The following is a 27,616-nucleotide window of genomic DNA, read 5'->3' as shown; positions in this document are numbered from 1 at the left end:
GGTCGCTGCCGGGTGCGCCGCACTGCTACTCCCGCTACACCCGCCCCCCCCTCCAGCGCTCGGAATCCGGCTCTCACGCCGCACCACGCTACGCCACGCCACATCTCCGGGCGCTCCTCCGTCGGCGCGGACGCTCCTGACCTGGGGACGGGACCACAGGACGACGGGACGGGATGACGGGACGCCCGGCCGACGCTCGAAAATCCGCCATGGAGACCGCTCCGCCCCAGCACCATCGGTGGCTGAGCCGAAAACCTGCGGGGGAACCCAGGGAGAAGGTACTCACCCTGCCTCTGGACGGCTGTCCTGTGCCTAAATCTACTGCAGAAAATTAAAGAGGTGCTATTGTTTTAATCTGTAGACCTCTTTAATGTTCTGCTATGCTGTGATCTGAACTTGTCACTATCAAATTGGATGCATTTCTGCATCGTGTTTTGAGTTTTGGAGGCACAGCAGTGTATAAATGAAAGTATGAGTATTAGCTTTTTATTGTTCTCTGCCATGAGTCATTGGAGGAAACTCATCGCGATCGCTGCAGCAGTCTGTACTCATAAGCGGAACTACGGAATGGGGAACTAAATTTTGGAAAGGGGGTACAATTTATAAGCCGGATCTTCAGGTCAAATCTGATTGGTTATTGCTCCGCGATGTTGTCCCGCCTCAGGGTTGAAGTTCATCGGGCATCGTCACACCTTGTAATGCCTCCGGCCTGCCCCGGGCCACCAGCTATCCCAGCATGCATTGTGGCCATGGCCACATGCCTCATGTCTGGGGTTAGACTGCATGATACTTATATATCCTGCTCAACCATCATCTTGCGTAAAATCCTTTCAGTGTTAACACTCAGGCTGCTGCTGGGGGTCTCACCCCGTTAAGGCACCGATTCGGTACACGGATGGGCCCGCTGGTTTTGGTATGTGAGCCGGTCCGTGCCAGCGCCACCCGACTCCAGCAGGCTCACTGCCATTGCCCAGGGGTGGGACGGTTTCCATGACGACAGCATGTCATCCTTGCACCCCAGCGACCCCTGCTGGTTGATTGGGCGTCCAACAGTCGGTGTGTCGAGCTGCAGTGAAGCATCTTTCTGACTGTAAGCCTGATGCTGTGCTGTGATGAGAAACAGTCGCTTAACTGCGCATGCTTGCCTGCGGTTTCCTAAATTAGCGGTTCTCACACTCGGTCCTGGGGGACCCCTGTGAACGATGGTTTTCATTCCATCCCCAATTGCAATGCCAGAATTAAAACAAACTGTTCACTTTTTATTAATTACACTCTCCATGTTTTGAGGGATTATTTACTGAGTTTGAGAACCACTGAACTGAACTGATAGTGGATGTTCAGGCAAGGAGCGTGGATAAAATACTAATTTCTTTCTCCAGTTTCTCCAGAACTCAGGAGAAAAAGCATTTAAAAAATAATAAAAGTAATAAAAAGCAGGGCATGCGGAGACAAACTGTGCCTTTTATAACAATCTGCTAGACCAGGGGTGCACAACAAGGGCCAATCCACTTCAGGATTTTGTGCCAAATTAAATCATTAAATGATTGCGCTCTTATTCATTTAATTAGCTCACAGCTTGATCTGGCATTTTGTATAAGCACCAGCTACAGCTGCAGACTGCAAGTTGTATCCTAAAGACTTTACTGTGCTCCAGTACAGGAGTGACTCGGCGTAGTTTATAGAGCCGTCAGAAAGCTAAAACAAAGGTAATTAGTTGCAATCGCTGTTCGTCCCAGTGGTTCTCAAACTCAGTCCTTGGGGGGTCCTCTGTGTGCATGCTGGTTTTTGTTGTAGCCAAAATCTTAATTAATCAAGGTGGTTGAAGAAATGTGTTTGAATTCTTTCTGAATTTTTCTCAGTCTTATTAACAGAATGCAGGTTTGGCTTTGTCTTTGGGTTCTTCATTTTCTACAAAATTGTTACCAGGTGTCCGCACTTTCACCAAACAGGAGCCTATTGATTCACCTCAATCTTTAATTTGATCCCTTCATTTTTAAACCTCATTTAGTCTAATCATTTGCAGTATAGCACAATAAGCACAATGTGAATATGGGAAGTTTCATTCTTCATGGCATGAATAGCTATTTCTGAAATAATGTGGCTTTAGAGAGGGTAAATGGTCCCCCTAAACAGAGTGTAATTAAGAAAAATGTATTTATAACAGTGTGTGATAATTGCAATTGTGGTTGGAACTGAAACCAGTGCACACAGGGGTCCCCCAGGACCAAGTCTGAGAACCTCTGGTCTATGACATCACAATGCTTGTTCTGTCGAACACTTGTGTTGCATAGCGACAGCAGTTGCTCTGATTCCTGCATTCTCTGGTCTCCACAGAGACCAGCCTTTTGGCTTTTTATTTTTTCATTTTTAAACTACAGGTTCAGAGTCATTCAAGCTTAATTTACAGGTGATACATCTTCCCAGGAGGACAGAAGTATTGTTATTAACCAGAGAGAACGAGGAAAAATGTGTAGAGAGTTGTAATTAACCTCCTGGTGCATCCAATCAGATTATTAATTTATAAAGCCACTTTATATGAAAGCGAGATATTTTCTCATCACCGTTTAGGTTTAGTGTCTTGCTTAGTAGCACTGCTGTGAGTGACTTGTCTAATACCTGAGCCTCCAGCCCAGGGGTTAGATGGCTTAGCCACCGTATCACTTGCAGTTGACACCAGACTGTTGTTTTGACATGTCCATCGCATTGCCAAGGGAGGTGCTGAACTCATTTCTCCTTACTTAAACAGCTGTCTGGAGTTATTTGGGTTCAGTGCTAACCGTGTGATAACAATCAATAAAGAGGCCATGATTTCAAAAGGACAGTTCCAAAGGACCAAATGCGCAAGGAAATGCTTTACTTCAGCTGTAAATATGTGGGAATCGTGCTCGCTGAAATGTTGTGCTGAATTATTCCAATGAAATTACCGCCTGCCACAGAAATGTACTGTGTATAAAACACGTCGCGCACACAGTTAATGGAGACTAATGGAAGTTATGTTATATGGTTGGAAAGGTGGAACATCACTCCCTAACATTCGGTTCCAAATGCCTGGATTTTCAATTAACAATTCATCAGCCAGGACCTAGAGCGAATTAGTGAAATCAGCTGGCTGAGTTAATGGGTGGAAGAAAGTACATGGCAGGACTTGTACCAGTGGTCTCCAACCCTGGTCCTGGAGAGCTACAGGGTCTGCTGGTTTTCATAGTGACTCTGCACTTCATGAATCAATTAGAGCAATTGATTGCACAGTTAACTCAACTCACCTGGCGTCTTGGGTCTCAATTGGGTGCTGATTTTAAGGTGAAAACAAAAACCAGCAGAACCTGTAGCTCTCCAGGACCAGGGTTGGAGACCACTGCCTTATACTTTTCTGAGCCCTGGACTTTCCACCTCTGCTTGAAAACCACATACCTTTAATGCACTTTGCTGTGGTGAAGGAAAACATACCCATAAACATGTCAATTTGCAGACTTAATTCTGAGTCGTTATGCAGAAGCCTTTGTTGCAACAGTTCCCCACCGTTACAATTTATTTCCCCTAAAACGGAATCGGTTTAAGCATACACATTACGTAAATACTAAACCGATATCCAAATATGTTCTACATTTAGCAATACATCGACGTTGTTCCCAAGAGGGGCGTCTTCCACTCGGCCTACTCTCCAAAGGATGACAAGAAATCGTGTAGCTTTGCGTTCAACGCGCACACCAGAGCTAAACGGACATACGCGCGCACGCGACCTCTATGCCTTGGACATTAGTTGATGATCTGCGCAGTGCGCCGTCGAGTCACTCAGTGGAACACGCTGTCGTTCTGTTGCACATTTTAATCAGGCATTTCTCTGCGTCTTGTTGGAACACGCAATTTTTTTTATCGACTAATGCATTTGGCTACATTTAATTAAATGATAGGTTACGCGCAAACCTGGAAATAAGGAAGTTGTTTATTATGCCTTCAAAAATAACGAAAACGGAGGCTTAATTTAGAAACTTAGAAATACGGCGATTAATTACCCCCATGAACGACTTTGCCTGCCGTAGATTCGTCATCCTCCATTGTCTTATTACCTCCGATTTTAGGTATCGAAATTATTTCTGGTTTCTTTTCTGGGAAAGTGAAAAATGTGTCAATAGTAAAATTTGAAAAGTCCGGCTCCCAAATAGTTTCTGTGAAACGTCCAAATCCGTTCGACCAGCTTAGATTTTCTAAATCTATTTGAGATGCAGCTGTTAAAACGGATTATCCAGGTAAGATTTTCCAAAATAAATAAATATAAATGTTAATGCAGTCGGAATTGTCGTTTATAATTACATTTGAATTTTGTCGTGACTAATGGATCATTGAAATGGGACCAATTACAGCGGATGTATGTATGAGTGAGTCATCCTCGCACAATTAGGCCCTATTTCCTCCTTTAGAAAAGAATCCATGAGTATATATTTTTTTTAAAACTGAGATTGTATACAGGTATTGTTGATATAATTGCCTTTGAATTCCCATTTTCAAAGCCCACATCGCTCCCTTGTAATTGTCGTTGAGGGGGCACTGCAGTAGGGTCTTTGTGGCGATCATCTCATGAGAGCAGGGGTGTCCAGTCTTATCCAGAAGGGGCCGGTGTGGGTGCGTTTGCTTCAGCCCAGCATTATGACACCTGATTCAACTAATTAAACTAATTAACTAATCATGGTCTTCAATCAAGACCTTGATAAGTAGAATCAGGTGTCATAGTGCTCGGCAAGAACGAAAACCTGCACCCACACCCAGCCCTTTTTTTTTCTTCGATAAAAGTGGACACCCCTGCATCGGAGAATCTCTGTCCTTTGAGACCCCTTGACGAGCCATGGCCGCATCGCTAAATTTGGTGAACTTGTCCTGCCGTTCCTCAGAAGGTCGTGACCTTCCAGGAGCTCTCCAAAGGCCTGTCCCACTTCGCCACGCGGGCGTCCCTTCGCCGGAAATTCGGAAAGTGCCGGAGCTTCGCCGTCAGCCAGCCGCTGAGTCGCACCAAGGTGAGTGGCGCTGCCCGAACTCCACCGCCGGAAAACGCCGCTCTCCTCTCCAATTGGTCAGATACAGTGGATGTCATGAAATGATCGATGACCTTTGACCCCTTGTTTATCAGTAGTGGCCCGCCTGCTTTGTGTTGATGGAGCAGGGCGTGGGGGCTGAGGTGGAGGTGGAAGTTGGTGTTTTGAGGGTGGGTTCATTCAACCAGGCCTGAATCACCATCTCCTCAAAATGGGAGATGGGATGATAACCTGAGGGTGTCGAAAGGAGGAAACTGCAAAACATCGCCCCCACCAAGAGGTGCAAATGACTTCCATGCAAATTATGCGGTGAAGACTAGTCATTATTTAGCCTCTGTTGTTTATTTAGCTGCTTTGGATAGAACATTCATGAAGCAAATTGAACAACAGTCATGTCAATGAGTAAACTACTGCCACCAAAAAAAAAAAAAAAAAAGAAGACAAAGAGGGTTAGCAAATAGTAACCACACTTCCCCTTGGTGGTGTGTTGCTATGGTAAGACTTCCTGTTCTGACAGGAAGTGACAGAGGGTGCAAAATAAGTTTGAGAAAAGCACTGGGCGTAACCTCTTGACGCACACACGCACACACCTCTGTCCTTCTGGGGGTTGTGGGTTTCACGGAGGCTGCGGCCATGTCCAAAAAGATGAAAACCCTTGACGTTCCTGTTTATCCCGTAAGTACAGTTTGGGGACGATGATTGTGTCTTTTTTTGTGTGTCTTTGGGTATTCTGGAGGAAGGGTGGACGTTCGGGGTAAGAAGTTTATGTGCTCCGCACGTTATCATAACCATATCAATGGTAACATTGCTTGGGGTGGATGTTTGTTCTTTAAAATGTACTTCGATCGAAGGTAATTTGATGTCACCACAAAAACATAATTTGGAGGTAGCTTTTGGATTTGAGGAAGCCTTTCAAAGGTTGTTTAGTTTTTTTTTTTTTTAATATATTAACTTATGTTGCATGGAAGAATGCATAATGCCCCTCTCCTCGAATTCCAATAAGTGTTGACTGCCTTAGCCTCTTGTTAATGTTGGGAAGAAATCTTGGGAGGAACCCAGCTATAGAGGGAGAGCCCATCCACCTCTGGCTGGCCTGGTGTGAAGCAGCGGTAGAATGGAATGCTGCAGAAGTGCAATGAGGATGGCTTGAAAGAGTGTGGGAAAATGTAGGCAGCGTTGCTCTGGAGTAAGACTCGTTTAATATCAGTGAAACCTATTGTTGGAAGTGCACTTGTTACTTGGCATCATTTTAATATCAATAATGAATTCCGTTGATTGGTTTTCAGGGATTCTGCTTCTTTTAAATAGACGGATGGAGTTTGTATGCTTTGTGTCTGCGAGTGTGAGCTTTCTTATGTTCAGAAAGTTTTTCTTGAGATGCTTGGTCTTGAGATGCTAGGTTTTTGAGATGCTCGGTCTTAAGACTCTTGGTCTTGAGATGCTAGGTTTTGAGATGCTTGGTCTTAAGACTCTTGGTCTTGAGATGCTAGGTTTTGAGATGCTAGGTTTTGAGATGCTTGGTCTTGAGATGCTTGGTCTTGAGATGCTTGGTCTTGAGATGCTTGGTCTTGAGATGCTTGGTCTTGAGACGCTTGGTCTTGAGACGCTTGGTCTTGAGACGCTTGGTCTTGAGATGCTAGGTTTTGAGATGCTTGGTCTTAAGACTCTTGGTCTTTAGATGCTAGGTCTTGAGATGCTTGGTCTTAAGACTCTTGGTCTTGAGATGCTAGGTCTTGAGACGCTAGGTCAATGACAGGGGTTGCTCTACTGGTCTTTAACAGTGAAGCCTTGCTTCCAGTGGAGCTGGTCAGGAATTACTCGGTCCTTAAGCAAGTGAGTCAGTTTGTGAGCCAATCGTTCAATCACTGTTGTTACATGTTACTTTTGTCATGGATATCGCCTTCCTGCGGTCACAGCCAAAACAACACCAAAGAAAGGGTCTTTTTTTTTACATCTCCTTTATTTTGGTCTTTGGGAAAAGGCCCTCCTGTTGCGTACGGTTTTTTTTCCAGACTCACTTGCGTTTATCGCCATAGCCGTCTCTTCAATGTAATTGAATAAACTACAACACTGCTCTTGTGTATTCCTAATGGGAGAAGAAGAATCGCGGTGTAGTTTGTGGTCTCTGTCCAAAAGGGTGTTAGCCTGAGCTTAGCACTTGTTAGCACTTAGCACTGTGGCCCCCCACAGTCAGATGCTGTGGTGTTTGTAATGGGGTTTGGACTGATGGACGTAGCCAAGAGGTCATATTTGGATGTGCAGTGTTGCTCATATAAATAAATGGTAGCGACAATTAGCAAATCTTCCATTCATTTTGAAGGGCCATGCTATGGATTGTGGGTAATTTTGGTACAAAGGCGTGCTCAATCTTTAACCAACCAAAAAAATAAATAAAAGTGAATGAAAGTCAATTGAGAACTTCATTAAGGGCACCAGATAAACCCTGACTCTTTATGCATGAAGAAAACCTGTCTACCTCAATGTGGCGGTGAATCATGAGGTATGCCAACTAATATTCATCCAGCTTCGGTTTTGACGTCATGTTCCTCTTTTGGCACTGAAACTTTTTGACAGCAGAAGGCCACAGCGCATGGCGCCTCATACTAACCGGTTGGGGACCTGAGCCACCAAGTGCGACAGATGTTGTAAAATGCTACGCTAGCGCTCCTGAATTTTGAGCGCGCCGTCGTACGCTGCATCCGCTCCCGTTGACACGTCTCTCTGCATCGTCGGGGGGTGTGTCCGATGCAGCTCTTCGGGCGTCTCTCGTTGGATGTTGGGGCAGAATTTGGGCCGTCTTCCTTCCTGCCCGATGCAGTGGACTTATTTCCTCTTTCCTTTTTTTTCGGGTGTCCGAGGAGATGACATCTGCGTCCGTGTGGCATCTGCTCATGATGTGGCAGCGTGTGTGACTCACATCAGTGGCGATATCGAGAAAAAAAGCCTTCCTTTTATTTCGCAGAATTTTACGGGGGGTTTTTTTTGGGAGGGGGGGGAGGAGGGTGCGGGGGCGGGCCAGTTGTCCTTATCGATAGTGTTTGTGTCACATCCACCCTAAACTTATTTGAGGAGCTGGTGGTGTTTATTCCGCTCTGTACCTGTCGGTCTTAGAGCTCCGCCCCCATGGAGTGATGTCATAATCACCTGGTCTCTGCAGTACAGTCAGATTATTCAGAGCGTAAAGTCCCGTTTGTGTTGATGAGGTAATGATGTCGGGGCAGGACTATAAGCTGTCTTGAGTGGCGGTCAGAACAGCAGAGAATCTGACTACCTTCAAGCGCAGACTAAAGACTCATCTCTTCAGACTGCACCTCTCCCCACCCCTCCATAGCCTCTAGTTTAGCTCAATGTACATGGTTAGGCTAATGCGATCACGTTAGTTTTGTATTTGGCAGGATTGTTTGTTTGTTTGCTGAACAGGTTACCCTACAGGGTTGGAGTCCTGATCTATGTGGTCACTTCTGGCACTACGATCTTTACTTCACTCTAGTGTGTTTTTCTGCACCTCTGCACCTTGAACTGATGCACTTGTTGTACGTCGCTCTGGATAAGAGCGTCTGCTAAATGCCTGTAATGTAATGTAATGAGTGGAAATTTTGGCTCTGTTCTTTGAGTTAGCCCTGTGTTTCTGCACACACTTGTTGCGAATTTGACCAGGATGTTAGGGAACGTTGTGACAAATTCAATGGCCAAATAGAGGGGGGGGGGGGGGGGGGGGCACATCAGTATTGCTTTGTGCAGCCTATTTGTTTTGAGAAGGTCAAACAGGCCATTTCTTCTTGTGTTGCTCACTGGCATCGTAATTTATGCGATGCATTTTGGTGAGTGCTTAACAAGAAATCTGGAAAACACTTTTGCATTCAGCTGCGAATCCTTTTGAAGGGCAAAAATTTTGATGCAGTCTCCTCCCCCCCCAAACAAACACACACACACACCTCCTGTAGGAGAAGCATTTTGGGGGTGAGAAGAGTTAACCCTAAAGTGTGAGGTCACAAATATGTGATTAGAACATTCTTAACTGAACATTTGAATGCTGATGTACTGTAACAATCACTGCTGGTATTTGAAAGCAATGGAGTTCTAGAATTTTGAAATTTCTTCTTTTTTTTTTTTACCTACTGTTCAAATGTGTAAGGAAACAGAGATTGATGACAGGTTGTGTTGCAGTCTGACCTAGCATGAAAGAACCCAGGTGTCTGTCCATCAGGGCATCTGTTTATGACAGCCTGAATTCTATTTCGAGAGCGCCTTGTTCGTCACTGTCAAGACAATGGAGCCCCATTAAAAGAGATCGAAGTGGTCATGTTGTGCTCAGTCTGCGTCTTGTGATACCAGTAATAACCTCCACATCATTGACACATAACCTATATTGTATTTGTTCCTAAGCTTTAACTTGATCATAATACTCAGTATGTTTTGCCAAAATAATTTACATAACTGTGTTTGCATTGCATTTTGACTCAACTAAAGCCAAACTCTGAACATTATTGCATCGGCCTACTGCCTCTACCTATGTCTTCAAACCCCCTGTCTGCTTACCTGAGCACTTATCACCCACATGCGCTTGCTATGCACCTGCTGCTGTTGTGTTTAGAAATGGAAAAACTACATGAGAAGGTAATTTTTATTATCCTGTTCCTAAATTAATTTTTTTTTATTTTTAAAAAGGTAGCATATGTATTTACATTGTGGCCTAATCAACTGAGCGTGTGTGGGGTGTGTGCATTTCATTTAATCCGTAAACTAATTTTGAAAACAGTGCTCTGAAATTGTTTACTGCTTCATCGTATAAAGGTTTGAAGCAGAAGTAGGTGGGTTGCTGACACAAGTGAAGAAATCTTGCAGCTGAAGGAGAAGCGCAGAAAGGAGATGTACTGTAAGGGTTTGAATGAGAACAGGAGTGTCAGACCCGCCCACATCCTGTTTGAGAAACGGTCTCCCTTGAGCCTTTTGTTGATGAAGCTTTTTCAGAAAAAAAAAACCTAAAATTGCACAGCTGCTGTTTAGTGTGCTCCTTCTTGCATGTCGGCACACTCTGCAACTCGCTGCTGATAATCAGTGTGCTCTGTGTTCGGCTCGTCGGGGCTGAATAGCTAACGCAAAACACTGTCTTCGGATGGTAGGCGCGGCGTCTTGCTTCTCTAAGGTTTTTTTTTTTTTGCACAGTGACAGATTCCTGCAGAAGGAAATGTACAGTACATGACCAGTGCAGAGAAGAGAGAAAAATTTAGGTTGACTCTTTTATTTGGGGGGACAGTTTTAAAGCAAACTCTGACTGAACACAGATCACTGCTTATCACGGCGTTACTTGCCTGCATGCTAACGACTGCTACCAGCATCTCATTTCCAACATATTTTGTTGTGAGTGATGCAGTCTGGTTGTGGTTTATATTTTATGATGGCTGCCCACTTTTTATGATTGTTTATGATTGATTTCTGCTATTATGGGATGTCTTCTGATGGCTCGTTCCATCCTGCCTGGGACTGCAGTTGAAAACTGGCCAGTTGGCTAATGCTGGCACGCTTAATGTTGATTAATGCGTATCGTCTCTGTAAAAATCCATCCATCCATCATCTACACTCGCTTATTCGTGGTCAGGGTCTTTGGAGCCTATCCCAGCATGCACTGGGCAGGAATACACCCAGGACAGGTGGCCAGTCCATCACAGAAGCACACACAACATTCACTCACACACTCATACCTCCTGTACGAGGAATTTAGAGTCTCCAGTTCGCCTGCCTGCACGTCTTTTCGACTGTGGGAGGAAACTGGAGTACCCAGAGGGAACCCACGTGGACACGAGGAGCACATGCAGACTCCACACAGAAAGCCCCCAGGTCGGGATGTGAACCCAGGACCTTCGTGCTGCGAGGCGACCGTGCTACCCATTGCACCACTGTACCACCCCCCTGTAAAAATGCATTTTTAAAATAAAATGAAGATAAAAAAGATGATGTGGCCGTCTTCGGCACCAGTGGGAGGCAGTGCCGTGCGGTATAGTTGCCTGGGAGCTGTGCTTGTGGAGGTTGCAGGTTCGAATCCCAGGTGGCTACCCCTGTTGTACCCTGTTGAGCCTGTGAGCCGGGTGCTTAACCTGAACCGTTTCAGTAGATCTACATCTGTACAAATAGACTGCATGTAAACGTGTGCGAGTCACTCTGGGTAAGAATGACTGCTAAATGCCTAGACACGCAAATAATTTGATTAAAAACAGAACTAAAGTATATTGTATAAGTTGTAATTTGTATATTTTATTGTTTTTTTGAGGGGCCAAGTTTAAAAGCAGACCTATGCCATGTTTAATCCACCCCCACCCCACGTCCCTGACTTGTGGTCAATGTGCGGAATAACCCCCATCAGGTTTCCATATAATGGGAAAAATGCCTGAACGTTTATTTATTCATACAGTGATAAATATTTAAATGATTAGCATCAAGCACTCGCCCACAGCTGTAACCGCATTTTCTGGCATTGGTGTTTGAGTGCTCCATTATGCCTAAGCATACAGACGCCTGCAAGGATAACCTAAGTCACCAAACTGTCTTTGGTTCATTGGCTGAATGGATGCTTTTGTGCTGATCATGTGCATCTGTTATTTAGTTTAAATTTAACGGCTGATTATTTTCGGTCCCAAGTATTCTATCACTGTTGCAGCTGTTCATTATCTGTATCTGTTCGAATATCAGAATGTTGTCATTAGTTGAAGTGTACTGTAGGGAAGAGGATCATGGGATTTGTAGTCTAGGCGGGCGTACCTAGAAAAGGAAGGTATTCGATCCAGGGTTCCCCCCCCCAGTAAAATAGTTTGCAAAGGGGGAAGTGGGTAAGCAGAAGTGGTGTGAAGTGGTGAGCTGTGGTGTTTGCACGGTACAGCCCACACCTGACCTGATGAACACACGACTCCATGATGCCAGTTCTCTTAAACCGCTCCACCATGCCTTTTGGCCCCTTCCATGGAGATCTGAGTCTGAGGTTTTATGGATTTTTTCTCTCATGTTTACAGAGGTGCGGCGTCTCTGTTGTTAACGCCTGGGGGAAGCCCTGTGATCGACTACTTTGGTCTGTTATACAGAGACTAATATATTTATGTACTGTATCAAAGTGCTGTAAGTATTCATGAATAATTAATAAATAATGATTAATTTATGATTTAGCGTGAATTAGAATCAATAGTAAATGCACACATCTAATACCTGACAGTGTGAAATATCTATGTATTTCTTTTCTAATGCTGTTATATCAAATAGTTTTTTATAAATGTGCTGTTAAATGACTGTGAAATGCTTTTGATATGCATTAAATATTAAGGCTTTCCTTTTATTCATGAATATTTCCATTGTATTCAGATCATGATTTGTCACCCCTCAGTCTAAATGGTGCCAATGCAAATCGGCCCTTCTGAGATGAGATTAAATTCAGAAATGACACGGGTTCTGGGTAAGATGACTAGCTGTGCATTTACCGGAAGGAATCCTGATTAAATTTTTTCCCCCCCACTTTTTAAACAAAAATGGCAACTTAGATTTAACTTCAAAGTAGCGCTTAGTGCGATCTTATTTAAACATTAATGATTTTTTTTTTTTGTGTGTGTGTGTGTGTTGGCTTACCATTGCAGTGACTCACGGTCTTTGGTCTTCTTTGCAAACTGTTTTGTTTTGTTATGACCCTAATCAAACACTGTTGACTTTTTGCACTCTCTCGCAAGATGACCCTTTACCATCGTTATGGGGTCACTTTAAGGAATGTCATCAATTTTTTTTTTTTTTTTCAAAATTTGGGTGTTTTTCCACTGCATTTTGACTTGGAAAATTATCAATTTTTTTAATCTGAGCACAACACGGATGCTAATTAACGCACTTCTCTATGTTTCTACCCCCCCCCCCCCCCCCCCCCCCCCCCCCCCGCCCTGCAGGTGCTGGCTGCGTCAGACGGAGGTAAGATGGCCGCCGTCGTCTCTCTGCTGGGAGTGGGCGTGGGTTTGAGGGTGTGGGGGGTGCACACACCCTGCACCCCACTGTTCTGTGTGCAGCATGCTACTGGATGTGCTTTTAAACGCTTTTCCCTCCTTTTTTTTCCGTCATGAATTTGTTATGGAATTCAAACCACATTCACAAAATTACATTGCAGTTCATTAAAAATGACTCATTTGAATCACGATTGCAGCGTTGACCCGTTTTTAGACAAGCCTTTGTTTTAAAGACATAATGGTAATCTTGGATTTTTTTTTTTTTCGAGACAGGGGAGTTCATTGATCCCCGTGCTGCTCAACAGTTGCATGTGCGGGTGCTCGTTTGACCAGTAGAGGTCGCTGTCGTGTGACAAAAATGCTGTCATCCCAGCTAACTGAATTCCTCACCTCATCTGCGGGCCACACCAGCACCAGGTGTGTGTTGGTCAGCAGTGGCACGGTCCAGATTTGGTGCCAGGCTGTGCGGCCCGTCCATTTGCTGGAGTGGCACCTTAACAGAATGAGTCTCCCAGCAGCCAGCTCCATTTCTATAAGGCATCTTAAACTTACGTTCTCGTTCTCTCATTTTAACCCGTTCACCCATATCCGCACTTGCATACAGGCATGTAGACAAAATTCTCAACAAAAAAAAGATTAAAAAAACCCAAAGCCAACAGGGCAGATAAATTCTCTGCAAGACGTTATCTTCAGGGGAAATGATGCCTGATCAGTTTGGGGCATCTTGAGTTCTGCTAGCGTTAGTGTACGCGAGTGTGGCCACAGCTGCTCTCCCGCTGCCCTAATCTGATTCGCTGTGGCTCAACTTCCTCAGCTTCCTCAACTTTTGCTTACTCTGCTCTTCTCTTACGTTGCATGCAGTGTGCAGGACTGAAGATGAGCATCGTTCTGTTATGTGTTGGTTTTTAAGGCCTGTTTTTTTATTGTCCTCACTGTCTCACTTTGTGCAGCTCATTGAAACGGCCACCTCTAGCGAACCGTAGACACAGTGAAAATGTATTTCCCAGCTTCGCTGCAGTGAAGTACAGTGCTGGTTGTCCTGTTTACGTTCATATTGCACTTAGACATATTAAAAACATGCGCGTGCAGCATATGCGCTGTAAGGTGTGGACACACGCATGCACTGTGAGATGTGCTCATGTATGATCAGCTGTAAGGAGCGCACATCAGCCTGGTGAGCAGTGACACTGCTGCAGTTTGCCCTCTGGCTGTGATGTGGTCAGTAGCCTGGGAGGCTGTGATGTGGTCAGTAGCCTGGGGGGCTGTGATGTGGTCAGTAGCCTGGGGGGCTGTGATGTGGTCAGTAGCCTGTGCGTCGCTAATGTGAGGTTTGTTAAAGGCTACAGTTGAAAGTGTGTGTGTGTGTGTGTCTCACCTGGTGTGTATTCTCAGTCGGTGTGTAATCTGTCGGTGTGTAATCTCAGTCAGTGTGTAATCGCACTGGTGTGTAATCTCAGTCGGTGTGTAATCGCAGTCGGTGTGTAATCGCAGTCGGTGTGTAATCGCAGTCGGTGTGTAATCTCAGTCGGTGTGTATTCTCGGTCGGTGTGTAATCTCAGTCGGTGTGTAATCTCGGTCGGTGTGTAATCTCGGTCGGTGTGTAATCTCGGTCGGTGTGTAATCTCAGTCGGTGTGTATTCTCTCTCTGTACATTAGAGCTGAATGTTGCGGAGGCTGAGCACCGGGGCAGCAGCCACAGCCTCAACAGCAACTCCAGCCTTCCCAGCATGCAGTGCGGCCACAACCCCGTGGGCACGGTGGCCAGCTGGGCCGTCAGCTTCGAGAGGCTCCTGGAGGACCCAACCGGTGTGCTCTACTTCACGGTGAGCTGACCCCTCACCCCTGACCCCTGACCCTTCACACCAGTACAGGGATAAACCCACAGGCTGTGTACCAGTGTCTCTACTTTACTCTGATCTACTCTACTCCACTGTACTTTACTCTCATCTACTCTACTTTTACACTACTCTACTATCCTCTCTACCCTATTATACTATACTCTAAGTTACTAACAGAACTTCCCAAATGAGCGTTGCAGTATTCTAGGTTACAGGGTGCTTTTTTCTGTGCTATAACTCAAAAGGTTGTGGGTTTGAATCCCAGGTGGGGGTTTTTCCCACTGCGCCTTTGAGTGAGATATTGAACCGGAATCGCTTCAGTGGAATATCCAGCTGTTTGAATGGATTGCCCTGGATAAGACACCGTGTGAAATGCTAGAATGTGAATGTGAGACGAATTGTGTGCACAAAGGGGCATCGTCCAGCCCGCTGGGAGACGGATCGATTGTGACAATCAATCACAAGCCATTTGTTTGGGCTTTGCACTGTTACGCTGCCCACAACACACGTCAGCCAAAAAAAAATAAATAAATAAATGGGAAAAACAAAAGAAATATTTGGCGTGTGAGTCTTGTACGATAGACTAATGAATAAAGGGGACACGCTGCCCATTTCTGGTTTCCTGGAACGGCGAAAGGAAAATAAACAAAGCTCAATAGAGAGCTTTGGCATTTCTTTCTGCTCGAAACCAATCCTCAGCTGGCCTGCGCCATGTGGATTCTGCTCATGATCATTTTTTGTGTATGTCAGCTTAGAAATGAAGGGGCTGCTTCCCCCCCCCCCCCCCGTCCTCTCTTCCTAAACTCATTGTCGAGTCGACTCCCTCAAGATGAGGGGCATGGCCACAGAGAGGTTGCCAGTGTGAATCATGCACTGCTGTGGCACTGTGTGTGGGCGGCTGTAATTTGTCTGCATTTGTTGGCCGAGGGGTTTGCGGGGTCGGAGGGGGGGGGGGAGGGCTGATGGGGGGCGAGGGGGGGAGGAGGAGATGAGATTTGCGTGTCTTGATTAGGCGGCGCCATGGCGACGGAAACCTGGTTTCCGTACGAGCACGAACTCTGAATTCATTAGTGCCCTGTCATGACTCAACACTTCGATCCGTTTCATTTTACCGTGGTGTAAAAAAAAACATTTAAATACGGCAACTGTTATTAATTCCCTTCAAGTGCAAATGAGCATCAAATATTTAAAGAAACTGTCCCCAGTAAAGCTCACCAATTCAGGCATTTTATTTTTTTAATTATTATTATCATTTGGTTATTTATTATTATTATTATCAGTGGGAGGATGTTAAATTTGTTCATCTGAGTTCCGGAGGGTGAAAAACAATGGTTCTAACACTTAGGCATCCGTTTATGGGTGCGAGAGAAGTCGTCGGCCGGCCTTGTGTGATTTCCTCTTCGGCGCTGTTCAGCGAGACGGCATGCAGCAAAACTGTTGCGTGGCTGCTCTGACGCACCGATGCAAATGCACCATGCAAATGCACCATGCAAAGGCGGGTGGTTTGCGTGGGGCCGGTCGGTTTATCCTTGTCGTAGTTCAGCCACGCTTTGTTACAGATGCAAAACTGCCCGCTGGAGGAAGATCAGTTTGGACCTGCGGAAAGCCGACGTTGGCTGCCGACTGATTTGCGACTGCCGTGGCATTACTGGACAACCTTTGGCTGCCGAGAGATTGGCGGTTATTTATGTCGGCTCGTATAACAGAAAACAACGTGCTAAAATTACCCTCCGGTTGCTTTGCCACCCTTCACGTCCAAAACCGCACCTACCAGCTCACGATAGCTGGCTGGCTTTACATTCTATACAACAATTTATTTAATCATTTTATTAAATTAGCAGACTCTTGTCTGGAGCAACTCACACGGCATACATTGTTTACATGAAATCCATTTGTGCAGCTGAATGTTTTGCTGAAGCAATTCAGGTTAAGTACCTTCGCTCAGGGGTACAGCAGCAGTGCCCCACATGGGAATCAAACCTGCAACCGCTGAGTTGTCAAGCCTAGTTCTCTTATTGTTATGCTACACTGCCACCCCCTGCTCTTATCTGGGACCTTTTGGAAATTGAATCAGGGTGCTTTACGTGTGAGGGGACTGAGTCGATGAGACTTGGCATTCTGGGTGCGCGTGAGCGCGACTCGTCTGGCCGTTTTGGATCGGCTATCGACTGATCGGGTCTGTCCAATTGGTCTGCCGTCCTGCAGGCATTCCTGAAGTCGGAGGTCAGCGCGGAGAACATCCTGTTCTGGCAGGCCTGCGAGAAGTTCCGGCAGATTCCGGCCAATCAGAAAGAGGAGGTATGACGATGCTATCAATGACGCTATCACAGAATTCCAAGAAATTTAAACAGGGTGACCGACATGTAAAGATCTGTGCTTAAATAGATCTTACTTTTGTATAAGATCTGAATTAGATGCTGATAATATTGTACACACACATCAGCAGATGTATTATTAACCGTACACTTCCCTGAGCTTATGCACTGCTTTTTTATTATACAGATATTTTAAGATCAGAAAGGTTGATAGTGTAAATGACGTTATCTATGAATGGTGCTTTAAAAAAATTTAAAAAATTCTAACTTGCGTATCTGGTAATTGATCATTTCCTCTTTGTGACACATAATTCAACAAATTGCCCATTACCCAAATTACCATGACAATAATAGGCTAATAATAAAACGCGAATGGTAATTCTGTTGTTGACAACAACTGGAGTGCTGTCGCTCTGGTTGAATGAATCCGATAGGTCTCTCCGAAACTGACATTTCATAATGAATGTATAATTAGCCTAAAATACACGTTAAAATGTGTGAGCAAGCGACCTAATTTGTAACTAGCTAAGTGAAACTTGAAGCTGAGAAATAAATTAATTAAACTCCTGTCTCTAAAAGTGGCTTGAGCAGTCATGCATGAGCAGAGTTCATGAAAATAACCTCTTTTTTGGTTACTTCCTGGTGGACTTGAACACTTCCTTCCTGTCAGCTGATGCGGGAAGCTCGCTCCATCTACAGTACCTACCTCTCCAGCAGTGCCTCCAGCGCCATCAACATCGATGACACGGCACGGACCGAGGAGGGGGCCCTGGAGGACCCCAAACCCGAAATGTTCAACAAGGCCCAGCAGCAGGTGCTCCCATGGACTGACAGACGGACAGACAGAGACAAATGGACGGACGGCCAGATGGACGGACGGACGGACGGATGGCATTATATGACAGGAAGTGCTAAGAGAGATGGTCTGACAGACAAGTGGACATGTTTTGCTTAGAAATGCGACAGACGGGACTGAGGCAGACAAACAGATGTACTCGTTACGCAAGTCCTGACAGCTGGTAATAAAACTGAGAAGTTGGCTTCAAATCCATTCTATTTTTTTTTCAATTCAAGAAATTCTCCATAATTCTCCCTGGGCATTTTTTCCGTTAATTAATTTAATGTCAGTTAGTTAATTTCCTGAATTGCTGAGGTGCTGCAGCAAAGAAGAAGGAAGTCTGAAAGGGCAGAGTTGGATTGTGGCTTGTTTCCCTTTGAATGAAAAAATAAAATGCGGGAATTCCCCAGTCCTGAGACGCTCTTGTTCTGTGGTTTTTTTTCCCCGATGCGCAGATCTTCAAACTGATGAAGTTCGACAGCTACACCCGATTCGTCCGGTCACAGCTCTACCAGAACTGCATGCTGGCCGACGTGGAGGGCAAGCTGCTGCCGGACCTCGGCACCGGGTTCAAGAGCTCGGCGTACAGGAAGAGCGGCCTGATGGACAGCCCCTCCCCCGGAGACGCCAAGAAGGTAAAGCCGGAAGGTTGCCACGGCAACCGGCCGCTGAAGAAATAATCGCCCACTGCGGACATCTGCAGTTTACTGGCTTAAAAAAAAACAGGCAACTACCGTTAAGTACCATAGATGCTCTTATCCTAAGGAACTTGCACATTTTATATTTTCTTACATACGGTACACTTATAGACTCAGCTGCTTAGTTTACTGAAGGCAGCTCCTTCGCTGGGATTCAAACTTGCGACCGCTAGGTCACAAGTCACAGAAGCTAGAGATCTTTCTCAGCTGCTAATTTAGTAGATTTGGGCGTGCCAAATTAGGGTTGGAGTGAAAACCTAGAATACTGGTTAATAATGGACCGTCCCTGCCCATCTCTGCCTGTCCCTGCCTGTCTGTGCCCGTCTGTCCTCGTCCCTGCCCATCTATGCCCGTCCCTGCCCGTCTGTGCCTGTCTGTGCCCCTCTGTGCCCGTCCCTGCCCATCTGTGCCCCTCTGTGCCCGTCTCTGCCCGTCTGTGCCCGTCCCTGCCAGTTTTCCCAGCAGAAGAAGAAGGCCAGAGCGGGCAAGTCTCTGCCATTCAATGTCGAACCCGGGTCTGACCGCAGGAGGGGTACCCCCGAGGGCAAGGCCGCCCATGACAAGCAGCGCGAGAAGAGAGGATCGTGGGGAGGTATGACATCATAGAGGGCGTGGCTAAATAATGTTCTAACCAATAATGCTAAATCATGGCACTAAATGGGGCTTATGGGGGGGAGCACTGGCTGAGCTGAAATCACACTGATCTCAGCCCTGAAATCACACTGATCTCAGCCCTGAAATCACACTGATCTCAGCCCTGAAATCACACAGATCACATCCCTGAAATCACACACATCTGAGCACTGAAATCACAATGACTCTGCCCTGAAATCATACTGATCTCAGCCCTGAAATCTCACTGATCTGACTCCTGAAATCACAATGATTTGAGGCCTGAAATGACACACATCTGAGCCCTGAAATGACACACATCTGAGCCCTGAAATCACACACATCTAAGCCCTGAAATCACCCAGATCCAAGCCCTGAAATCACAATTGTCTGAACCCTGAAATCAAACCGTGTCACCCTTGCTGTGGTTAGCCTTTGGCGGTCAGGGCAGGCTCTGTGTTGGCGTGTGAGTGTGTTTACGCAGAGCTGCTCTCTGACCCCCAGCGGAGCTGCAGGACCAGCATGTGACCGTCTCCCGGAGAGAGTCCCAGTGCTCCGTCAAATCAACCAGCAGCGTGGAGCTGGGCTACCTCAGCGTGAGAGGGGAGGTGAGGGTCTGAGCGCCTGAGTCACAGTGGGGTGTGTGTGTGTGTGTGTGTGTGTGTGTGTGAGAGAGAGAGAGTGAGTGTGTGTGTGTGTGTGTGTGTGTGTGTGTGAGAGTGTGTGAGAGAGAGAGTGTGTGTGTGTGTGAGAGTGTGCGTGAGTGTGTGTGTGTGTGTGTGTGTGTGTGTGTGTGTGTGTGTGTGTGTGTGTGTGTGTGAGAGAGAGAGTGTGTGTGTGTGTGAGAGAGAGAGAGAGAGAGTGTGTGTGTGTGTGTGTGTGGGTGTGTGTGTGTGTGTGTGTGTGTGTGTGTGTGTGTGTGTGTGTGTGTGTGTGAGAGAGTGTGTGTGTGTGTGTGAGAGAGAGAGAGAGTGTGTGTGTGAGTGTGTGTGTGGGTGTGTGTGTGTGTGAGAGTGTGTGTGAGAGTGTGCGTGAGTGTGTGTGTGTGTGTGTGTGTGTGTGTGTGTGAGAGAGTGTGTGTGTGTGTATGTGTGTGAGCGAGAGTGTGTGTGCGTGTGTGAGAGTGAGAGAGAGTGTGTGTGTGTGTGTGTGTGTGTGTGATTCAGTAGATGATGTGTTTGTCCAGGTTCTTGTAATATTGTTGTCCTTGTTGAAAAGAGCGAGAGTAAGAAACAGAGCAGGAGAAGTGGCAGTGCTCCAAAACCAATTTAGCTCATTTAGCTCCCATTTTCAAGAGCCATTCTTATCATCCTCAAAATATAATAAAATGTCATTTTTGCTGAGCAACCAGAACAAACAACCATCTCTCTCAGCCTCACTCCCTCTCCTTTTCCCCTCTCCCCTCCATTCTATTTCTCTCTCTCCCCCCTTCTCTCTCTCTCTCGCTCCCTCTCCCTCTCCCTCTGTATCTCTCTGCCCCCCTCCCCCCCCTCTCTCTCCCTCTCCCCCCTTCTCTCTCTCTCTCTCCTCTCCCTCTGTATCTCTCTGTCCCCCTCCCCCTCTCTCTCTCACCTCTCCCTCTGTATCTCTCTCCCCTCCCCTCTCTTTCTCTCTTTCTCCCTCTTCCTCTGACTCTCTCCCCCCCCCCCCCCCCCCCCCCGCAGAATGGGCGTTCCAGCCCCCGTTCCCTGGAGCAGGAGCGCGCGGGCGGGGCGGGGCGGGCGGAGAAGTACTGCTGCGTGTTCCTGCCGGACGGGACGGCCTCCCTCACCCCCGCCCGGTCTGGCCTCTCCGTGCGGGACATGCTGGTGGGGCTGTGCGAAAAGAGGGGCTTCCCCCTCAGTGATGTCATCATCTACCTGCAGACCAAGGACAAGGTGAGGATCGCCTGCCACACACACACAAACACACACACATCCCTGTAATCTCCTGCTCACACACACACACACACTTATAGGGACCCTATTCTCCTGTGAACACTCTTATAGGGACCCTATTCTCCTGTGAACACTCTTATAGGGTCCCTATTCTACTGTGAACACTCTTATAGGGACCCTATTCTCCAGTGAACACTCTGATAGGGCCCCTATTCTACTGTGAACACTCTTATAGGGACCCTATTCTCCAGTGAACGCTCTCATAGGGCCCCTCTCCTCTCTCTCTCTCCAGGTCTCTCCCCAGCAGCCCCTCTCTCTGGACCAGGACAGTGCGGTGCTGAGAGACCAGCAGGTGACCCTGGAGCTGCGGGTGACCTTTACGTGAGTCCGCCGGCCAGACCTAGGGCCCTGTTAACGTCTTTATAACGCCTTCATTTCTGTATTCTTTCCTCCTCCTCCGTCCTCTCTGTTTCTCTGCTCTCTCTCCCCGGAGGCTGTGTGGGGGCCAGGCTGGGTTCTGAGACTCTGCCCCGTTTGAATGTCTGATGCTAATCTGAGAGCGGCTTCTCGCTGCCGCTGTGTTTAGCTCCTCCCGCTCGCGGAGGTCACGAAAGGTCGAAGGTTTGACGCTGTCCCGTCAAACGCGTTTTGGGGAAAATGAGTTTTTTTTTAATACGGTGGCGGTCCTGTGCCCCCCTGCAGGCTGGAGGTGGCCCTCACGGGGAAGTCGATGGGCATCATGGCGAAGTCCAGCAAGACGCTGGCGCACACGCTCGCCTCGGTGCTGCAGAAACACCAGCTCCGGCCGCAGGACGCCGTCGTTACCATGGTGAGAGGGAAGTGGGCGGGGATTGGGGGGGGGAGGCAGGGCAGGGCCGGGCGGAGCGGAGAAACTCTTAATTCGTTGTAATTCACTGTTTTCAATTCGCTGTATTTCTACAGCTCTCTTTTTACAGAGACGCTGTCACAAAAAGGCTTTACGGTGGAAATACGAAAAGAAAATTGGTGGGGGGGGGGGGGGGAAAGAAAAAATTGAGGGCAAAAAAACAGCCTTTTTGACAAGCCTTTATTTCAGCATGAGCGAGCGCAGAATTCCCGAGATGAGACTGTCCCCCTTCATGCTCTGTAAGCAGAAATAATGGTAAAAGGATACTCGCTTTGGAACGCAGATGGTTAGACACCTCTGTTGTATTCGTTTTTTTAACATTTGCGACTTGGTCTTTAAGACCCACATGGGAGGTTTGGCTGTTTTGTACTTTTTCAGCGATGTTCCCTTTTTTTTTTTAATACGTACGTCATGTCTGCCGATCGTTAGAACCTATTCCGTTCTGTCTTTCATTCCGATCGCCCCTTCTGGCTTTATCTCTTAACCACACCAAACAATTTTCAGCCTTTTTGATGTTTCAGAACGACTGAAAATATTGGTCGGTCTGGGTTCGGGAAAGGGCAGCGGGAGTTGAAAGGAAAGTGAGATGGAATAAGCTGTGGAGTGACAATGCCGTTTTCACAGACGACCTTTTTTTGCTGGCGCGCGGGTTCCCTGTGTTTCGGCAGCTCCTAACCTTGCTCTCCGTCTGGCTCTTTCACTCCAGAGCGGGAGCAAGGAGCCCCTGAACCTGAGCATGTCCGTGTTCCCTCTGGCCAATAAGAGGCTGGTCCTGGACCGTGCCAAAGGTGAGCCCGCAGCGCCGCGTCCTCAATTATTCAGGCTGTTTACCTGCGTGCAGCTGGCAGCGGGTCGAACCCGAGCCGCGGTCGACCGACGCGCGAAATTAACCTCGTCGATTTTCTTTCCCTCCTCCAGAAGTTAGCTAACCTCGCTCCCGCCAGTAGCAGGGTAGTGAATTGGTGCACTGTGTTACTCTGTGTTGCGCTGTGTTACTCTGTGTTGCGCTGTGTTACTCTGTGTGCGGGGTGGACGCCGGCAAAGACTGGTGCTCAGGGCATAGGCGGCTAGGGCGGTCGAAATAAAAAATAAATAAATAAAAATAAAAATGTTGTGTCCATGATGGCTGGCGAAATAGGGTCCCTATAAGAGTGTTCACAGGAGAATAGGGTCCCTCTAAGAGTGTTCACAGGAGAATAGGATCCCTATAAGAGTGTTCACAGGAGAATAGGATCCCTATAAGAGTGTTCACAGGAGAATAGGATCCCTATAAGAGTGTTCACTGGAGAATAGGATCCCTATAAGGGTGTTCACAGGAGAATAGGGTCCCTATAAGGGTGTTCACAGGAGAATAGGGTCCCTATAAGAGTGTTCACAGGAGAATAGGATCCCTATAAGAGTGTTCACTGGAGAATAGGGTTCCTATAAGAGTGTTCACTGGAGAATAGGGTCCCTATAAGTATGTTCACTGGAGAATAGGGTCCCTATAAGTGTGTTCACAGGAGAATAGGGTCCCTATAAGAGTGTTCACAGGAGAATAGGGTCCCTATAAGGGTGTTCACAGGAGAATAGGGTCCCTATAAGGGTGTTCACAGGAGAATAGGGTCCCTATAAGAGTGTTCACAGGAGAATAGGGTCCCTATAAGGGTGTTCACAGGAGAATAGGGTCCCTATAAGGGTGTACACAGGAGAATAGGGTCCCTGTGAGAGTTTTCACAGGAGTGCATTCAATTTTTAAATTGTGACTTCAGTATAGTTACACTGGGCTTGCACAGTCCAGAGTTGTCAGAGAGCAGTTTGGGATCGATGCCAGCAGACCACAACGACACACAGACAAACGCCGTCACCGTCTGCCTCCCCTGTAGCCTCTGTTGGAATGCTAATGAGAACGGTGACATCAGGTGAACATGAATGCAGAGTGCAGTGTAATTTAAATTTGAACTTTTGAAATGATACGCAGGGGGAATGAATTTGTTTCTGATGCAGCCGTGTTGTTCTTGCTCTGTGGCAATGATCGAAATGCTGGCATCGTTCACTTGGCGGTTGATGCGCGTTGAAGTGCCGAGGATGGCGATGCTGAGCGTGAGCTATTCTTGTCGCGGGCGACCTAATGATTGTAGGAACACTACCCTGTCATCATCATTTGACACATTCTCACTGAGAATAGATTTTACCACAGAAACAAGAGGGGAAACGATCTAATTTGCAACAGGTAGAGTCCCCAGTCTCTGTTAAATTAGGTCCTGGGCTTTAAACAGGGGTGCTGTGGTGGACATCTGAAGGTCATTGAAAGTTCTCTAGGGGGTCCTTAGCCAGACTCGATATGCAATGTAGGTTTGGGAATATATTTCAAAATATAATAACATATTTATATAAAATTCCCCAAACATATAAAATAAAAAATAAAAAATGTAAACCTTTTAACTTATGGTGGGAGTCCCCTGGATTCCTTTGAGTCTGGGTAGAAGTCCCTGGATTGGAAAAGTTTGAAATCTTTTGTGTTTGATTGTCCTCAGGGTATTGAAGGGGTTCATTCCTTCCATTGATAATGCAAGAAGTTACAGTAACAACTGGATTAGGCTGAGCCATCTCAATAATTTCCTATTAGCTGTGGGTGAGTTCTGATTGACTAATTAAGAGATTTTCTGGTTTACTTTTACAGCTAAAGAGCAGGCCAGTTCCCCAAAGCTCACCTCCCAGGCTCTTCCAGCATCTCAGGTGAGTTTGGGGCCACAGGCCACAGGTGGAAACAAAAAGATATATATAAATATATAAATAATAAAACATTTAAAGAAATTAAAAAAACAACAGTCCCCGAGGCTCAGGCCAGGCCAGTCGGCTCTCCCCGTCCGTCTCCATGGTGACGGTGTTTATTTTTAACCCCGCCCAGGAGGGACCGGCGGGTCCAGATGGGGCCGAGAAGCCCCTCCCGTCGGCGGCGGTCAGGAACCGAACCGCATCCAAGTCCAAAAACGCCGCGCTCCGGAGGGCGTGCGACATCGACGGTAGGTTTGGTGAGGCGGGACGTCCGGGTTCGCAGGCCCGCAGGTCCGCGGCTGGCGTCGAGATCGGCCCACACACGCTCAGTCAGGTTTTATTGCCTTACGTAAACGAGCAGCATTTTTTAAACAATCTCCTCTAATTCCCAGCCCCCCCCCCGTCCCCCGCCCCCGGCCCCCGGCCCCCAGTGTCTTGCTCTCCAAAGCAGGAGTAAATGTAGTCGACGATAAAAGATTTGTCTTCCTCTTAAGAGCCCCTGCGTAATTGTGGCTTAACCTTTTGATCCTTCTTCTAAATTCGGTTTGATGCGACGCCTCGGGGAGGGTTGAGCGTCCAGCAGTGCATTGTGGGATTGAGAATCCCACAGCGATGGCTGTCTCTCCAGATCAGTGGATGGGATGGGAGTCCATAAACCAGTGAGATAGAGGATGGAGAAAGCCAGGCCTTCTAATAAAATACTGTTTATCAGGGCTTCATTTTATGGATAATCATGTTGGTCTTTTTTCGTGGAGGGGGTAAACTGAGTATTGACCGCTCTCTCAGTTACTTTTACAATTTTGCACCACAAAAATAACAATCTTCGGTTTATTTGGTAGGACAGTGTGTGCTCATGAACCCCATAATGTTTGTAGCTCCAGTTCATTTCTCATCACTGACTTGCTTGGGCCAATCCAAAACAGCTTTCCCTGTTCCCAGTGAATAACACTGATTGGTTCATACAATAGCTCCTCCCATTTAGGAGTGCGCTTCTTTTAAAAAAATCTTTTTGTAATAGGAAGTCACAAGACAATAGCTTCTCTCATTTTTATTATATTTTATAATATTTAATTTGTGTTTTGTGTGCTTTTATTTCCTCGGGGTTAGATAGTTTTGCCCAGGATTATATTGAGAGGTTTCTCAAAATGAGATGTGAAATCTCTGCCATAAGTGAGAGTCTCCTGAGAAGGGGGAGGAGATAAGACTGTGGTCTGAAGGCTACCTCTCTCCTCTCCCCCCCCGGTAAGGGCTGATAGATCTCATCTCCAAGACGCAGTGCTTCCGCGTGGAAGACCAGCGGGGTTTGCTCCGGAAGGAGGACCTGGTGATCCCGCCATTCCTGATGCAGCCCCGGGACCAGGGCGGGGAGGGGCGGACGGAAAAAAGCCGGGGGGAGACTCCGCCCCCGCAGCCCGCCGAGGCTCCGCCCCCAGCCTGCGCAGACTCCGCCCCCGCGACAGCCGCTACCTCCGAGGACCGGTCAGAGCTGGGGAAGCCGGCGGACGGGGCGGAGAAGACGGTACCGGAGCCGGGAACGACGTCGACGGGTCCGGCTCAACGGACCGGCCCGCCCGTCTGCTCCCGGGAGACGACGGTGTGAGCGCGCCTCACCCGGAACGTTTAAATTCTTCTCCCTGTTTCATCAGCACATCCGGGGGGGGGGCTGGGGGGCTGGGGCTGGGCTCTCAGGCTTATCTGGAGGTAGGCCTCAGGTGACTGCCTTCCACACACCCCTACCCTCGATGGACACCTTTGATCACAGACTATGATCTCCCACCTCCTTTTCTTGAAGAGAAGAAGAAAACTACATTTTGGGCAAAAATGCTAAGTTTATGGAGGACATTGGGTGGGGGGTGGGGGGGGCAGAAAATCTATTTTATAAAGGTATAATTTATTAATCAACTGGTTCAGAGGTCAAAATGTGGTTGTGAATTACAGCCCCATGTCACTATTTATTTGGATCAAAGCTGGTGGTAGGTGCTTGCAGTCCTTCTCCTTTTGCGCGCGTCTGATGTCCTGCAGACGTTTGTTCATTTCCTCACTTCCGTATCGGTAAAGATATTCAGGCTGTTTCTAAACGTGGCGAGAAATCCGCTGTTGAATTGATGTTTGTATCCTATTGCGTATGTAAGGGAATGTGCTGTCGATGCGAATAAGCACCCAGAGGAGATTCTTATGTACAGCGCAAGACCCTGTAGCAAAGAATCATTTTGATAAACACTTGGCTTTCCATTTGCCTTCTATTCTGACAGGACCTACCTGAGAGAGAGGGACAGACCTTGCGAAGATGACTCAGTTTTGATCAGAATTTTTTGTCACTGTGTTTGCTGTTTGGAGTGCATTGCTGTTGCATTTTGGGTTTTTTTGGGGCTGTGTAAATTATCGCACTGTTTGTTAACACTCACGTGGGTGCTGTGATCGAGCGCAGTGGGGTATCCCTCTCTCTGTGTCAGTCTGCTGTCCTAGTCCGACGGGGGCCTCGATGAATTTCATTTCTTCTCTGGCGCTGGATCCAATAAACGGACGCAAAACCTGGAAAAATAAAAAACCTTGTGTACTCTCTGGGGGTGACGCTGAAGGCCTGTGTAAGATGGCCGCCGCCCTCCGTTGTCCCGCAGCGTTTGAAGTTCGGCTATGCCTAATTAACCTGGCCGGCCTCTCTGTAGCGGGACAGGGGGGGGGGCAGCCGGGGATGGGCCTGTGATGTCATCAAAGCGAGACGTTCCTCACTGTGTGTGTGTGTGTGTGTGTGTGTGTGTGTGTGTGTTCCGCTGTTTCCAAGGCAACGCTTTCCCGGCAGA

The 27,616-nt window shown here is 47.1% G+C and overlaps 1 protein-coding gene across 6 annotated transcripts; it reads left to right on the top strand.

Annotated features, from left to right (window-relative positions):
* Positions 1-154: 154 nt before the first annotated feature.
* Positions 155-27,363, top strand: LOC135249840 (regulator of G-protein signaling 14-like). Of its 6 annotated transcripts, none has more exons than XM_064325460.1 (16): positions 155-278; positions 4,887-5,009; positions 12,941-12,962; positions 14,651-14,817; positions 17,038-17,130; positions 17,818-17,961; positions 18,441-18,620; positions 19,149-19,275; positions 19,800-19,903; positions 20,960-21,172; positions 21,465-21,553; positions 21,875-22,001; positions 22,765-22,846; positions 24,721-24,776; positions 24,949-25,063; positions 26,063-27,363. In XM_064325460.1, the coding sequence occupies exons 1-16, from the start codon at positions 174-176 to the stop codon at positions 26,413-26,415; spliced, it is 2,100 nt and encodes a 699-aa protein (XP_064181530.1). In that variant the 5' UTR covers positions 155-173; the 3' UTR covers positions 26,416-27,363. The 6 variants fall into 6 exon arrangements, with proteins under 6 accessions (XP_064181530.1, XP_064181528.1, XP_064181527.1 ...); XM_064325458.1 differs by having other exon boundaries at positions 19,146-19,275; XM_064325457.1 differs by having other exon boundaries at positions 19,137-19,275; positions 26,072-27,363.
* Positions 27,364-27,616: the final 253 nt, after the last annotated feature.

The sequence above is a fragment of the Anguilla rostrata genome, chromosome 3, assembly GCF_018555375.3.
Source record: "Anguilla rostrata isolate EN2019 chromosome 3, ASM1855537v3, whole genome shotgun sequence".
Classification (NCBI taxonomy): Eukaryota; Metazoa; Chordata; class Actinopteri; order Anguilliformes; family Anguillidae; genus Anguilla; species Anguilla rostrata.
Note: the sequence above shows the minus strand (reverse complement) of the source record. Positions and strands in the feature narration are given on the sequence as shown.